The 17,269-nt window shown below is 32.3% G+C and overlaps 1 protein-coding gene across 2 annotated transcripts; it reads left to right on the top strand.

Moving 5' to 3' along the window:
- The first annotated feature begins 1,607 nt into the window (after positions 1 to 1,607).
- LOC139522401 (uncharacterized) lies at positions 1,608 to 17,269 on the top strand. 2 transcript variants are annotated; one of them, XR_011664418.1, is made up of 5 exons: positions 1,608 to 1,734; positions 4,684 to 4,785; positions 13,954 to 14,256; positions 15,580 to 15,612; positions 16,824 to 17,269. XR_011664418.1 is itself a non-coding variant. In XM_071315919.1 (5 exons), exons 2-5 carry the CDS (start codon positions 4,731 to 4,733, stop codon positions 16,973 to 16,975), a joined length of 528 nt encoding a protein of 175 aa, XP_071172020.1. In that variant the 5' UTR covers positions 1,608 to 1,734; positions 4,684 to 4,730; the 3' UTR covers positions 16,976 to 17,269. The 2 variants fall into 2 exon arrangements, 1 of the variants encoding a protein (XP_071172020.1); XM_071315919.1 differs by having other exon boundaries at positions 13,954 to 14,241.

Here is a 17,269-nt window from a genome sequence, read left to right as displayed (position 1 = left end):
TATATTTCCGATCATATATTTCCGTTTCTAATTTCAGTTCTTTGATTTCTTGTTTATTCCTGGTACATTTGTCGACCATTTCAACCACCGCTATGCTTTAGCCCTCAAAACTGTCCTCAATCTGTTCGTTTCTTTGATTAATTACTATGACATTGTGTTCAATCTCTCTTAACTTTAACGTTATCCGTTTTATCTGGTCAAATTCACTCTCAAATTTCTCTATTCTATCCTTCATTTTAGTTTGTGTCTTTAATATTTTTGTAAGTATGGTAGTTTCTGAAATTGTAAGATATTTCTTTGAACTATCGGAATTCATCATTGTGTTCTCAGTAAAATAAACAGGAAAACAAGTTGGCCGTAGTAATGGGGTCATTTTGTAGGACAACAAGTTCTTTGTAGGATAGTGGAACAATCGAATTATCCTTTATGAGGACGTTGCTTGTTGCGTTTTCCAAAAGAGGGACGAAAGACACCAGAGGGACAGTCAAACTCAAAATCGAAAACAAACCGACAACGACATGGCTAAATATGAAAATGACAAACAAAGAATAGTACACATGACACAACATAGAAAACTAAAGAATAAGCAGCACGAACCGCACCAAAAACTAGGGGTGATCTCAGATGCTCCGGAAGGGTAAGCTGCTCCACATTTGGCACCCGTCGTGTTGTTCATGTTATAACATATCCGGTAAATACTCTAAATTGGTAGGTCACATTCATGAAAGGGAAGGGGATTGTAGTAACGACGCAAGTCCAACAATCGAGGCTAAATGAATTTTATAGAAAATTACGGTATAATGCGATATTTGACTGGATCAGTCTTACCTCTTGACTCGGAATAAAAGAGGGACGAAAGATACCAAAGGGACAGTCAAACTCATAAATCTAAAACAAACTGACAACGCCATGGCTAAAAATGAAAAAGACAAAAACATGCTGGATAAGTTGAAAAAAAAATTCTTCATATAATATTCTCCTTCAAGAGAGAATATTTTCGTGCCACCTCCTCATCACACATCAGGGTTCAAGAATGGGACAAATTTAAGACATTCAAGAAATGGACAAGACTAATCAAGACACGAAAGAGTCGAGAAAGTTTTAGACAATGTTAATACTGTCAGTTTTCAAGAAAAAGTTAAGAACTTTATTAGACAAATTCTTACCTTTAAGATTCTTTTAAAAAAATTCCGAAATAGAAGAATGTAGAATAAAAAATTCATGCAAAGTCTGAAACATTCGTATTTTTACAGTGCTTTATGCAGTTTTCCGTCAATATTTCGTACGCAAACAAGAAACAACAAAATATTAACCCAATAGAAGCTTTATTAACCAAATATAAAGTTGTTTCTTGTGTGTGCATATACTTTTTCAATCTATTTAGACCCTTCTACAAAAGAAGAATTAACATCCTGATCTTTTTAAAGCTCTTTACTGATACACTAATATTATCCTGATTTAAAAATAGATGCATGAATTTGTAATTTATTTCATAAAATATTTTACCTGTGTCGGTCGAACTGATATCTGTAAACAATAAATTTATCAAACAGATTTACAAACGAAATTCCCATAAATCAATAAATCAATGACCAAATACACTTATGGTTAGGAATATGACAGTGTCCATTCGTTTGATGTGTTTTATCATTTGATTTTGCTCTTTCCGTTTTGAATTTTCCTTTAAGTATAGTATTTTTGTGATTTTACTTTTTACAAGCTTATGTTATCTAGGTAAGTGATTTAAATCTGAATTAATGAGTTTGAAAGTAGAAACAAATTAACCTTTACAGAACAAAAGCAAACATGACTAAGGAGGACCTTCGAAACGTGCAACTATGGTCACTTTTGCCATAAAGGATTACAACTTTATTAATTTTTAAAATGGCTGCATTCAATCAAAAGAGCAGAAAAAAATTTGCAATTTGTCATCCGATTATAGAGTATTTTTGCTGCAGGTTTTTTTTGTACTAACTTATGAGTATTAATTGTTAAAAATTAGATCTGCGTAGAAAAAATTCAGCCAAGGGTGACTGTTTATAACACATATGTTCACTACAAGCCTAAGCTTCGACGACCGTCAGTAAAACATTGCCAAAGAGGGGCGTTCATTTTGCTGTTCAGGATGTATAAGTCAACAAACACGTCTTGTCAAAATAAAGAAGTTATATCCGATGCCTCGTGTAGGTAGGGTGCAAAGCTCATCATTGCAACAACACTTTGGCATGTTGTAAGGTGGTATTTCTGTCCTCGAATACACCATTATTTTCGAGTAGCAATATAAGTGTCCTCGACCTATTGCCACTAATACAGGACCAACCAAATGTATTTTATTTATTCTTGTCCTGAATATGCGTGAAATATTTGCCACTGAAAGTTAAGCAACATAAATCAATCCATCTTTTGTAAAATACAGAGAAATGTAAGATCGGTAGGTCTTCTAAAACTAATAAACTTGTATTCGTAATCATTGAACATACATTCCATAAGTGTGTTCAAAAGTAAGTAAACAAATAGTATTGATTTAAATGCCAAAATCTCCTTTCGATTACAATATTTATTATATGTAAAATTTAACATTCTTTAAAGTTTTATAAGAATGAGCAATGGCGATTGTCGATATGATTATTTGTAAAATATAATGACAGCCATACTTGCCAGATCATTTATTAAAATTTCGGTTTTCATTCACAACATTAGTATTTTGTTTATAAGGAGTGTTTATCTCTATATATCATCTGGTAAGACATATAGTTAATGACGCAGTTCTTATCTTTTTTGAAGACTTTCATAATTGTTTTAGGTTGTAGATCGATTTTCAATACATTCTTATGAATACATATTTGATAACAAAACAGCAATAAGTAGTAGTACTAAACGAAGTCAAACAAAAGTTAACTTTCAATATTGGCTTATTTTTTATGCCCCACCTACGATAGTAGAGGGGCATTATGTTTTCTGGTCTGTGCCTCCGTTCGTTCGTCCGACTTCAGGTTAAAGTTTTTGGTCAAGGTAGTTTTTGATGAAGTTGAAGTCCAATCCACTTGAAACTTAGTACACATGTTCCCCATGATATGATCTTTCTAATTTTAATGCCAAATTATAGTTTTGACCCCAATTTCATGGTCAACTGAACATAGAAAATGAAAGTGCGAAGTTCAGGTTAAAGTTTTTGGTCAAGGTAGTTTTTGATGAAGTTAAGAGTCACAACTACTTGAAACTTAGTACACATGTTCCCTATGATATGATCTTTCTAATTTTAATTCCAAATTAAAGTTTCGACCCCAATTTCACGGTCCACTGAACATGGAAAATTATAGTGCGAGTGGGGCATCCGTGTACTATGGACACATTCTTGTTTTAATTCTATTTTGGTCGATTTTATATAAACTATTTCAAATGATTATAATAGTGAATTTCGAAATGACTTGATAAAGTGTTTATAATTTCAGAAAAAATCGTTACTTGCATATCTAAAATCAATACTTTGTATAACATGTCACATTTTCCCCAGTTTTGAAAGCTTGTCTTCTTCTGCAAAAGATTGAGATGTTAAACATAAAATATATTGAGTCCTTGCATTTTTTATGCTCCAAGTAAGTTATGGTATCCACACAATTTAAATAACGTGTTGATGTCAGGTCTTGATGGAAAGTACGTTGTGATGATTATCTTTGAGAAATATGAACGCGACACTTACATATAAATGCTCTATCAGTCAGAGAAACAATAAAATTTAATTATAGTCATTATTATATATAAGTAATTTTATAAAGGTTTTAAGATGTGTAGCCTATTTTCTATAATTCTATAAAACAGCATTGTCATTTCAAATGCTAATAAATTGTATAGGTTTACGTACGCACATTGAATTTAATATTTATTACTGTATTATATTAAAATATAATATTAATCGAATTATAAATACATGTTCATTTAGACTCAAGACTCTTATTTACATAGATTTTGACAGATGTCGAGAACATGTATGTTAAATGATCGGTATGCTCCACGCATATTGAAACACAATTTCAATTGAGTGGGAAGCTTTGCCTTTAATTGTATAACCCATCAACTGATTCGTTCTCGTAATTTCTTAAAATTAAAAAAAAAACTGAACGAAAACCAGCAATTGAGCAATAGCTTGTAAAAAGCACCCCAGCAATTTGAAATATTTAATAGGATACTTACAATATTATTCAAATACAGAAACATCTATAAATACAAAGAAGACTACAATATCTTTTTTGAGCTGCTGAAACAATGGTAAGGAACATACAATACGTTATGGATCATTTCATTTGTCTTGATTATTCTTATATTGTACTTTGATTACTGCAAAGACATTTATTTGAAAAATCACAAAAATACTGTACTCCGAAGAAAACAAAAAACGGAAAGTCCCTAATCAAATGACAAAGCAAAAAGCTCAAACACATCAAACAAATGGACTACTCTGAAATTCCTGACTTGATACAGGCATTTTGTTCCGTAGAAATTGGTTGATTTAACCTTGTTTTAAAGCTAGCCAAACTTTGCACTTTTATGACAGTCGTTGAATTCCATTATATTGACAACAATGTGTAAACAAAGGAAACAGACATGATAAGCAAGCCCAACACAAACAATCAAGAAGTTTGATTATTTCTTAATGTATTATTAATAATGTATGCATTATTTCAGAGAATTACACAAATGGTAAACAAGTTTCTGCCTAAAAGGAAACGCCCATGGACTATTTCCTTGTTTGGTTATTTACTTTCTTGACTTGGAAATCAATAGACGGTGAGTTAATAAGCAAAACAGCACAATTAACCATATTCTACAAAGTCTGATCGAAGAATGCCATTATTAACTGAAAATGCTATATTGTTTGTCAATTTAACTGATACAAATGTATATGCAAAAATCTTACAAGTAATATATGAAGTTTGCTTTCTTTGGAAAATGCCTGAAAACGACATTTGTTTTCCATCGGATTTGTGGTTGATAAAGTTTGATTTTGTCAGTTTTGATCGACTTCCCTTTTTAAATTGGCCTTGGAGTTCGGCATTTTTGTAATACTTTTTTTGTTTTCGTGGTAATTTTTGTTAGTTATACGACTGATTAAATTGGTAAAACAGGAACTTTCATCCGTTCCAGCATAACTCAGATCAAACAGGGCTTTTGTAGATTTTTTGTTTCCCAATATTGGTTTTTTTTGGTTTTTGTGTGTGCACTGCTAAAACATATTATTTAATTAATTGGACTAAGTCTTTTGTTTTTTATTATAAATAGTAAAAAGTCAAAACAAAAATTGTAATATTTTTAAATGATTATAAAGAAATGCATCTCATTTCAAGATTTATAGATGGGATTCAGTTATTTTCTACGAGTTGACATCAAACGAGTAACATAAAAGAAATACCGTACTCCGAGGCAAATTCAAATATAATCTCAAACTGGTAAATAAAAAGCTCAAACACATCGTGTATTAACCTGCTATTTTGATGGCTAGGTAAAGCTCTCACATCTATGACAGACACATTACATTGACAACTAAATGTGACCAAAAATAAACATATAATAGGTAAACATGTCATAAATAAGGGTACAGCTGCCAACATTGTGTTATAATCATAATCAATATAAAAACTTACAAATGTTTAAACATAGAAAAACCCAAAGTAATATAGTTGAAGCTTTAAGAAAAATACGAAAGACGAGAAAAAATAAAATACAATAGCACAAAAACGGAATATATGAGGACCGAGCCACGTCAAATGGATATTAGTTTAAAAAAAACACCAGTAATAGTAATAATTTACACAGAAAACAAAAGCAACACTATAACACACAATTAAGATGATAAACAATGTAAGTACCTTGAATATATATTTAAGTACATCGTGTATTATTTGTGAAGTTGGTATAGATTATTTATCAAGCAATATTCCATTATCACGAGTTGTTTCACAGTTCGGAATGCTCATAAAAAAGGCATCAGTTGAAAACAGGTTTTTTAGTCATAAATTGATTGAGAAAATAAACCGTGAGAAAAAAACCGAAAAATCCGCGTTACAAATAGAAACCAAGGGAAACACGTCAGCGATAAAACAGGAAAAACGAAGAAACAATAGGAACACCGAAATGCAAAAATAAAAAAAAAACACAACGCCAACACGCATATAAACGCTGAAAACTTAACAATTTAACTGTAAATTACATTCATTCTGTCAATTTTCACTTACTCAAAGCATTATATACATGAATTTTGAATAATAACTGTCATATTCGACTTGATACAAGATATTTAAAAAATAATTGAGGGTTGGTCCTGGTTTTATGGCATGTCAAACCTTCGTTTTATCACAACCGTTAAAATTGCTATGACACGTCTTGAAAGAAAATAAACACAAACATACGTTAGAACATTGAATTTCATAACAGAGAAGTAGAAACAAATAATCAAATAATTATATAGTCGACCAAACATGCTAACCGTCCTTAGTCATTAAATTCACTACATTTTTCTCTAACCAGTTTCACGTCTTTGTGATATATAAAGATGTAAAATGGTTTGAAAGTAATTTCAATGGTAAAATTAAAATAAAAAATACTGTAGTTTCAAGTTACACTTCTGAAAGTTGGGCTTGTAAAATAATTGAAAATGTGGGTATATAAATATTTACGTATACATATATGGCTATGAAATCTAAAGTATTAACAATACAAATGTGGGTATGTTGATATAATACAATTTAAATGGGGGTATGTTGATATAAAACAATTTAAATGTTGGTAATTACAAATACATGAAATATTGATTCCTAAATCTTACTAAATGATTAAAACCAATCATACTGTAGACATTATATTTCATAATATTCAATGCTGATATGGTAAATAATTATTGTACCAAAATGTGGTTATATATAGCAAACTAGGATGGTTTCCTAATTCTTCCAAGGATTTGTATAGCTTACTTACTTGATTTAACAAAAACATTTGTGTAATGTCATCTTTGGTATATATATTAAGTATTATACGTGGACAGGATGTTCCCCAGAAAAATAGGTATTCCACACCCCAGGTTACACGCAACTGTCACATGGAAAATTACTGTGTTACCTGTAATCAACCATTATTGCCAATACAGTTTATAAAGTTAGTCGATAGATGAAAATATAATCTTTTTAATTTGTTTTTGAAATTTAAATGGATTTGCTTCATCAAAATTATGAATTTAATTGTTTTAACATCAAATACATTGAATAATTTCCCAAAGATTAAAAGAAATTTATTATCTACTCCAGGAATAATAAAAAAAACGGGTCCTTTTTCTATAGAAATCATTATCTTATGAAATGGATCTTACATGTAAAGAGACGCGCATAATACAGATCTAAACATTTTTTACTTTTCAGGAGGGAGTTATCACAAATATCTTTTTTTCTATAAACAGATTATCAAACTCAACACTCAATTTTGAATAAAAAATGTTTTTGGTAGTTCTATTAAATGAATAAGGGTTTTAATTAAACATTGGATCCAATTCTGTATTTTTATTTGTTTTTCGTTCATTTTTTATATAAATAATACCGTTAGTTTTCTCGTTTGAATTGTTGTACATTGTCATTTCGGAGCCTTTTATAGCCGACTATGCGGTAAGGGCTTTGCTCATTGTTGAAGATCGTACGATTACTTATAGTTGTTAGTAGATTATAACACATCTTTCGGTATTGCTGCCAACTCAACACAGTTTACAGATGGATCTTGCCAAACATCCAGTTTGGAGTTACAGCCACTTGTTTTACCGCCCACCCCCAAGCCAAAGAGGAATTAGAGGGATATATACGATGGTTGTGTCTTGGTATCGATCAGTTTTCCAGATAAAGAGAAGCTGTTAAGCAAAAATTAGAAGAGGTCCGAAAAGAAGGTACAAAAATATGAACAAGAAAGAAAATTACGGAGAGACCTTGAGGCAGAAAACAGACAACTGAAAAGAGAAATTAAGGAAACTAAATGGAGACAGCAATATCTTTTCCCAACTGAACAATAGCCGAGTGATTATTGAGTTACCACGTCCTTATTCTGAACATTTATCTAACTTCCGATGATTGACTCATGTGAACATTTGAAATTGCCATTGTAATATTTATTTTTGAAGTTGTTTACTATGTGATTGAATGATCTTTCCATAAGCTTCCAATGTCATTGGAATCACTATTTCCGAGTTATCTGATTTTAAAGAATCAAACCATTAAAGTTTCAATGAGGATTTATTTGACATTCTACAAATGGAACCTTTGTAATACATTATAATTAAAGCATACAATTTTACGGGAGTGCATGGTGGTGCCTTAAATAGCTTAAATATGCTAAGCTGGTTGGTTACCTTATAAACTAAATGTTTATATTGTATAGTTGTTAATTTCTGTGTCATTTTGGTCTCTTGAGTAGAGGTGTCTCATTGGAAATAATACCACATCTTCTTTTTTATATTTGACCTTAACGAAAACACAACAGATCATTTGTGGGGTCCAAAAGAGACATATGGTCACATTTTAAAACTGTGCCTCAAGTTACCTATTTTAGTAAAGCAAATTTAACTGGCGATTTGCGTAGGGCAAAAATCTAAATGCTGTTTGACAGTAACATATATTCCAAGTGAAAATCAAAATCAAAACTATATGGGCAATTCAGGGTATTCCAACTTACTTGCACAAAAAGGGTATCTTTTCATTTTCCCAAAGGTATCACAAGCCCAGTTGTCAGCATTTCTGTGTTGACTTGAGTTATCATTTATATGTTCATAATAATAAAAAACCTGTTATCAAAATTTAGAATTTTTTAAAATTTTCCAAGGCTTTTCTACCTCAGGAATAGATTACCTTAGCTGTATTTGGCACAACTTTTAGGATTTTTTAAACCTCTTTACTCTTCAACTTTATTTAGCCTTTCTAACATTTATGATTCGAGCGTCACTGATGGGTCTTTTGTAGACGAAACGCGCATCTGGTGTAGATATGAAATTTTAATCATGGTATCCATGATGAGTTTATATTCATGCAAAATTAATCCTTGATTCTTCAAAGTTTAGTTTAGCCATAGCAACAGCATTAAAAAGGCATTAACAGTGCAGAATATGAGCATAAGAATGTCAAGAATGTTAAGACTGATCGAGAAAAATTAAGACAATCAAGAATTGGTCGAGAATAATCAATACTCTCATTAAATGATACAGGAAGGTATTTTACAGGAAGTGTGGAGAAATTTTAAGACAAATTGAATATTCATACTGTCAAGACACATGTCAAGAAAAATCAAGAACCTTTTTAAACATAATTATACTATTGTTACACAATAGGGGTAAGAGTTAAGGATGATAAGTATATTTATGTAAAGCTATGATTATTTTTATTCTTATTATCCAGACTCTTTGCAATTTCTCTGTTTTGCCTTGCTCGCGGTTGCGTCCGTTAAAGTCTGAAATTTTTTAAATTGTGTGACGTATCATGTCTGAATTATATTATAATTGTATGTATTTATTGTTATATCTATTTGGGAATGATCAGTTATAGAGTTCGTCTAATTGTTTGTCCAAAAAGGGTCCCGACATGTTCCCAGCCGTATTTCTCCCCGGGTTATCATTGTCACCCTTTCTCACCTTTATCGTATATTTATATACGGGTGATATCTTGTAACTGGGCATATCATTTGATAATGCTAAGCTTCTATCGTCCCCTTTTCCGATATTGTCCTATACTTCTCTTACGTTTACTGGAGGCCGCCATTTATTTACCTTGATTGCGCATGTGCTTACTGTGGGAATAGAAGACGACACACGACCTATAAGCCCGTGTGCAATCAACCAATGAAGTACCGTAAAATTGCCCACTGATACCATGGAGATGTGGGCGCCAAGTATAAAAAGGGCATCTTTCGTGGGCTCTGGTGCTAACTTTACAACCCGATACCAGGGACCTTTATTAGTATACCCTGTAAGCTATACCAGAGAATACACCACAAACAACTGTTCTAAAATCGCTACCAGATTAGTTTGAGTAGGTTTTCCCATATAAAGATAGGACTGGTCTCTGACCTAGATTGTTTTACTACGGAATTAACACCCGAAATACCAAATATTATGATTGAAGCTTGACGTTTCACGGGGGGTTTCTGTACTATTTTATGCTCTAGGGATTACTATATTTGTAAGAAATATTTCTTTTAGCTGTGTATTAAATTAATTAAGAGTTGATTCTGACTCTTAATATTTTAAGTGTGTTATATAAAACCAGTGCCTTTACAAGCCATGCTACCAATGGTTGAAAACCAGCAATTTGTGACTACAATAACCAGTAGTAAGGACTGTTAACCTACTTCCAAGGTTGTCCTAAACTACAGATTTTGACTTGAAACAGTTTGAGGTCCACAGACCCGAAATGTAACAGAAATGACTTTTCCGTCACGAAGTCAACCTGTTCATACCCATCCGTCAACAAGTACTAGTCCAAGGCAGTCATAATCAACCATACAACACATTACAGCACTTTTGGATGAGCAGATGCAAGATTTTGCTGAGCTTCTTAATGAGCCGAGGACACCTTCTCCGATGAAGAGGTTGGGGAATGAAGTGACCACAACTATACTGTCTCCATCACTTTTTATACCATCTGATATTCTCTTTAGCAAGTACCTAGAACCCGTATCTCCACAGCCATTTAAAGATCCTATGACGTATTCCCCATCAGACCAGCCATTTATTTCGCATCCAAAAACTATTATATCAGCAGACTGCACACCTACCAACCCTCCAGTATCACCAGAACCGGCAACACCTATCGACACAACCCTGGATTTGACAAAGACCATTGCAGCAGTTTATGATGAGCTAACTATTGACGAACCTATTGATTTATCCAAGAGAATGAAAACTTTGTTACCAAAACCATCACCAGTAACCTAACCATTACTATCACAAGTTACCTTTACAGTCATTTGAAGCACTGTTAGACCTAACAATCAATTCAGAATAAACCATACAACCAGCAGAAACAGATTGCACCCGACCACCAAAAAAGTGGAACAAACTAAAAGAAATCGAGGTTGATCTTACAGACTATAATGAATTTTTGTAGGTATGGTTTTGTAGGTAGCATTTCCTTATTATCTATAGTTCGAGGCGAGCTCTTCCAGAGGGTTGGGGTAATGTTACAAAATAGGGATAAGGGTAAAGGGTGATAAGTATATTTATGTAAAGCTATGATAATTCTTTTTCTTATTATCCAGACTGCACTTTCTTTGGTGTACCTTGCTCGTGGTCGCGGCCGTTAAGGTCTGGAAAATTAATTGTGTGACTGAGATTATATGTACGAACACCGTTATATTTCAGGTGTAGTGTCCGAATAATATTATTAGTGTGTGTTTATATTGTTTTATTTATTGGGAATGATAAGATATAGAGATTGTTTCACTGTTTGTCTAAAGGGGGCCCTCGACATGATCCAAGCCTTATTTCTCCCCGGGTAATCATTGTCACGGTATATTCATGCAATAGCCCTATAATTTTAATTAAACAAAAAAAAAAAATCTGCTTTTTAGTATACTCAGGAATTATTGTATTCATTCATCATACATGTTATATTCTTTATTGTGATTGAAAAAATTACGGACCAAAATATTTCATTTATTTGGAGTCTACACACCAATCATGCTGAAAAAAATCTCTTATGACTTTTAACATCACAATTTCTGAATTTAAAGTATATTGGTACAATCATGAAAATATTTGTAAAACATATTAAAGGAAAGATAAGGACTCATTTAGATGTTGTAGCCAGTATATGACTTCACATTGGCTTTTACTATGCGTGATACACAGTGTTAATTAAGTTAATGTTGTAGTTAGTGTTTTCTTATGATCTGTTAGAAATTTCTGTTTTGGAAATATTGTGCTTATTTATAGTTTTATTTGTGATTATTTTTAATTTCAGTGTTATTAAATGAACAGTAATACTTACAACCACTTTTGCAAATATATGTCTTTCATGTCTCTACATTCATCCATAGGGTTGGGTTAAATAAGTTCAAGTTTCTTTGGAAAGATGGCCATTAGAGGCACGTCTGGCGTATTAAATTTTTAACAAAGTACCTTTTGTTGGCTTTTAATCCTATTTTCTCCCATTTATTTGTATTGTAGTCCTGTCATGTAATGTTGTCATTTTAATGTTCTAATTAACATTGCCATTAAAGCGGGAGGTTTGTGATGCCACAAAACTAGGTTCAACCCACTATTTTTATCTTTAAAAATGTCCTGTACCAAGTCAGGACAATGGCCATTGTTATATTGCAGTTCATTTCTGTGTGTGTAACATTTTAACGTTGTGTCATTTGTTTTCTCTTATATTTGAGTGTGAATTCACATCACGATAAGACGTGTCACGGTACTTTTCTATCCCAAATTCATGTATTTGGTTTTGATGTTATATTTGTTATTCTCAGCGAATTTTGTCTAATGCTTAATTCGTTTCTGTTTATGTTACATTTTAATGTTGTGTCGTTGTTCTCCCCTTATATTAAATGCGTTTCCCTCAGTTATAGTTTGTTACCCCAATTTTGTTTATTGTCCATAGATTTACGAGTTTTGAACAGCGGTATACTACTGTTGCCTTTATTTGTATATTGTAACTGGGCATATTATTTGTTAATTCTAAGCTTCCATTGTCCCATTTTCCGATATGCCACCATTTATTTACCTTGATTGCGCATGTGACACACGACCTATAACCTAGTGGGCATTCAACCAATGCAATACCGTAGAATTGCCAACTGATACCATGGGGATGCAGGTTGTGGGCGTTAAGTATAAAAAGGGCATCTTTCGTATGCTCTGGTTCTAACGTTGCAACCCGATACCAGGGACCTTTATTATTATACCCTGTAAGCTTTATCAGAGAATATACCACCAGCAACTGTTCTAACATCGCTACCAGATTATTTTGAGTAGGTTTCCCCATATATAGATAGACTGGACTCTGACCTAGATTGTTTCACTACGGAATTTACAACCGGAATACTAAATATTATGATTAACGCTTTGACTGCTAACCTACTACCAAGGTTGTCCAAACCTATAGATTGTGACTTAAAACAGTTTGAGGTCCACAGACCCGAACCGTAACACTATGTTAGGAAAAAAAAAAGTTCTAGACAAATAGAAAAAATGTCGAATAAAAATTCATGCAAATTCAGACAAAAACTAGTCTTTTCAGACTTTTTGGTGTAACGCTCCAATAAAAAAAAAACCGTTAAAAAGCCAAAATGAAGTACGAATTGGAAGAACAGTGTAACCAAAAATTCCTAAAATTTCAGCCACATACAGCTAAGATAATCTATTTGTGAGGGAAAAAAGCCAAAGTATTTCATAAATTCAAAGTTTTTTTTAAACAGTTACTCTATAACTTTTAACATATCTATGATAGCTCAAGTTAACACAGAAGTGCTGACTATTGGGCTGGTGATATCATTGGGGTTTTAAAAAGCACCAGCAGTGGCATCGACCCAGGATTGTAAATAAACTCGATTCAAATATTTGCGCAAGACGTGCGTTTCGTCTATAAAAGACTCATCAGTGACATTCAATAATCTTTTTTAATAAGGCCAAATAAAGTACGAATTTGAAGCGAATCGTCGACAAAAAAAATCATAAAAGTTATGCCAAATACATCTAAGATTATTTATTTCTGGGGTAGAAATGCCTAAGCATTTCAAAAAATAAAGTTTTATGAACAGGTAATTTATATTTATAGATATGAATAACCCAGTGGTTGTGAATAAACTAATCATAGTACATGTAGCACCAGGATTCAAAATTTTATATTTACGCCAGACACGCGTCTCGACTTAAAAAGATCCGTCAGCATAAAACGATACAATTGTGTTTTAAACTTAAAATCTTTTGTTTTTCAGGTTTTATTTCTATCAAAGGATATGGCTCGCTTGAATTGAATTCGCATTTCGAATTGGGATGTCAAATCATCTCATTTCAAGGGCAAGCATCATGGAGTAATACTAATATTGGGTCTATCACATGTATAAGCGATGGTTTTTGCACAACACTTTCTAAGGACAACTTTAATTTCTCTGGAAATTCATCAGGCATTTTTGTAATAATAAACCCACTACTTGAGAAAGATGATCAAATGGAATGGACATGTATTCATGATACTATGACCACATCTTATACAGTTGAAATACGTGAGATTTAATAAAGTACATATATATTATGTCACATAGGTTTCACAATATAACCAGCATCTCGGAATAGTTCTGAAAATCCTCAAACCTTCTTGAGCTCACCTGGCCTAAAAGGCCAAGTGAGCTTTTCTCACCACTTGGCGTCCGTCGTCATTAACTTTTACAAAAATCTTCTCCTCTGAAACTACTGGGTCAAATTTAACCAAACATGGCCACAATAATCACTGGCGTATCTAGTTTGAAAAATGTGTCCGGTGAACCAGCCAACCAACAAAGATGGGCGTCATGGCCAAAAATAGAACATAGGTGTAAATGTAGATTTTGGTTTTTATCGACAAGCCGTTATTAGGTTGCTGCCCCTGAATTGGTAATTTTTCAGGAATTTTTGCCGTTTTTGAATATTATTAAAGATAGAGATACCCTATAAACAGTTATAATGTTCAGCAAAGTAAGATCTACAAATAAGTCAACATGACCAAAATGATCCAAACTTGTCCACAATCATCATTAGGGTATTTTGTATTGAAATTGTGTCAGATGACCCTGCCCGCGAACCAAGATGGCCGACATAGCTAAAAGTAGTACATAGGGTAAAATGCAGCTTTTGGCTCATATCTCTAAAACCAAAGCATTTAGAGCAAATTTGGCATCATAAAATTGGGTCAAGATCTATCTGCCATTACATTTTCAGACCATTCAGGCAACCTGTTTTTCGGTTGCTGTCCCTAAACTGGTATTTTAAGAAAATTTTGCAGCTTTTGGTTATTATGTTGAATATTATTAAATGTAGAAACAAAATGTAAAAAGCAATAATTACAACACAGTAAGACTTAACAATAAGTCCACATGACCAAAATGGTCAATTGATCCTTTGTGGAGTTTTTAACTATTTTCATAAATTTTGTAAATTTTACAAAATATTTTCCGCTGTAACTACTGTGCAAAGTTCTTCAAAGGTAGAGATGATTGTAAGCAGCAAGAATATTCAGTAAAATAAGATCTACAAACACATCACCATCACTGAACCACAATTTTGTCATTAATCTATCTGTGTCATTTGTTTAATATGCACATAGACCAAGGTGAGCGACACAGCCTCTAGAGCCTCAAGTATTAAGACAGTAGTGGAAAGTTATTTCAAAGGTTTGAGCAATATTTCGAAAAGAGTTCGACAAATAAGCGGCACCTCAAAATTACTTATGGAGTTTTACACATTGAAAATGTACACACTATGGAAATCATTATTTAATGATCACCGGACGTTTATGAAATATATACCCAGAGAAGAAGTAATTGTTTTTCATGTAAATGTTGAGATCCGTCTAAAATGCATTTCAGGTTCAGCACACCCAACTGACCAGACAAAGTCAGGTGAGACAAATAAAAAAAAAACGAATATTACAAACTAAACATAATCATAGCATATAGAAAAACAATAACCTTATGTTGTTTGAAAATTGTATATTATTTAAGAAAAAGATGCTTACTTTCTGAAAACCTACATAACACTAATTCAATAATTGGGCCTGTCCAAAGCCAAGAGCTTGTACGCCTAGGTTGTCGTTTGTTAATGTGAATCAAATGTCATACGTTCATTATTTTGTCATAAGTCATGTCGTTAGAATTAATTGATTTTCGTCATTTCGAGGCCTTTTCTAGTTGACTGTGTGGAATAAGTAGTATTTTTTGTGGAGGGCCTTTCGGTGACATTGTGTTGTTAATTTGTATTCAAATTTATTATTTGGTTTCTTTTGGAGAGGTGTCTCATTAGCAATAGTACCACATCTTCTCATATATATAAGCTTAAAGGGACACTAGCTAAAAAATGAAGAAGAAAAAAAAACCAATCATGTTCAATCATTAATGAAAGTGAAATAGTGAATTTATAAAAAAAACAACAAAAAAAAACAAAAAAACAAACAAAAAAACGCTTTTAGTAGCATGTATGTTTTAACTTTGTCAAAATATGCTAAGAATCATAACTGATGAAATATTTATTTGCAAGTGAATAATTTGACCTCATAGAATCCGTAATTATGTGAACTTCAATTTAACCCCTTTGCTAGAGATGGAAAACAGACGTTTCGCTCGTGATCTGTTATTTAAAGGAAAAGATTGTCAACATTGAAAGTGAAACAAAGGTCAATCATTTGATTGACCGATTCGATCCACATAAAAAAAAATCTTATAAAAGATGATTTACATGTATTTTTTATATATAATATGAAATTAAATATACCTAGAAAAAAACAAATTGCACGGGTTCGTTTAATCTTTTTATATCTATTATTGTATATATCCCTTATATGGCCATCGGAGGTTTTCGGAGGTCAACTCGATAGTAAATTTGATGGCGTCTAGACTAAAAAAACAAACAAAACAAAGCTACATATTATGGAGTACATATTATGTAAATTGTTTATTTTAGACTTTGAATAATTTGTTTAAATGTTTTATATTGTCATAAATCAAATATGAGAATTTGAGTCAAATCGGTGAACAATAATATGACAGCTAGTGCCACTTTAAAAGGGTATCCTTTTCGCTTTTATGTACTTATGATGGATTTGTTTCTATTACAGGAGGTTTAAAATTTGGCGATATTATTGGCATCGTAATTGGCTGTGTTACATATTTAGCACTAGGTGCAGTATTATGTTATTGCGGAATAAAAAAGAAATATGGTTTTTCTGATAACAAAGTAGCAACAAAATATGAAAAGAATGAGCCTTGAGGAGCCATTGGCCCTGTTCAACGTAATCTTTACACACTGATCCAATAGAGTGAATGGAAAAAGATCATTTCAAACTCAAATTAGTAACTATGTAGTTTTAATACTTTTAAAAGAGTTCAGTAATTTGTGATTCAACTTTTTTCCATATTCAAATTAATTGATTTTTCAATGATTTTGTGTTTGCATACTTTCTGTTCTTCATTTCTTTAATATGACGCATACAGTTTAGTGTATTCCTCTGGTTGAGTATGAAGGTTAACAGAATAGACACTAATGGACAAAAAGTAAAGAAGA

This window comes from Mytilus edulis, chromosome 5 (assembly GCF_963676685.1).
Source record: "Mytilus edulis chromosome 5, xbMytEdul2.2, whole genome shotgun sequence".
Lineage (NCBI taxonomy): Eukaryota > Metazoa > Mollusca > Bivalvia > Mytilida > Mytilidae > Mytilus > Mytilus edulis.
This window is presented reverse-complemented; position numbering and strand designations above follow the sequence as displayed.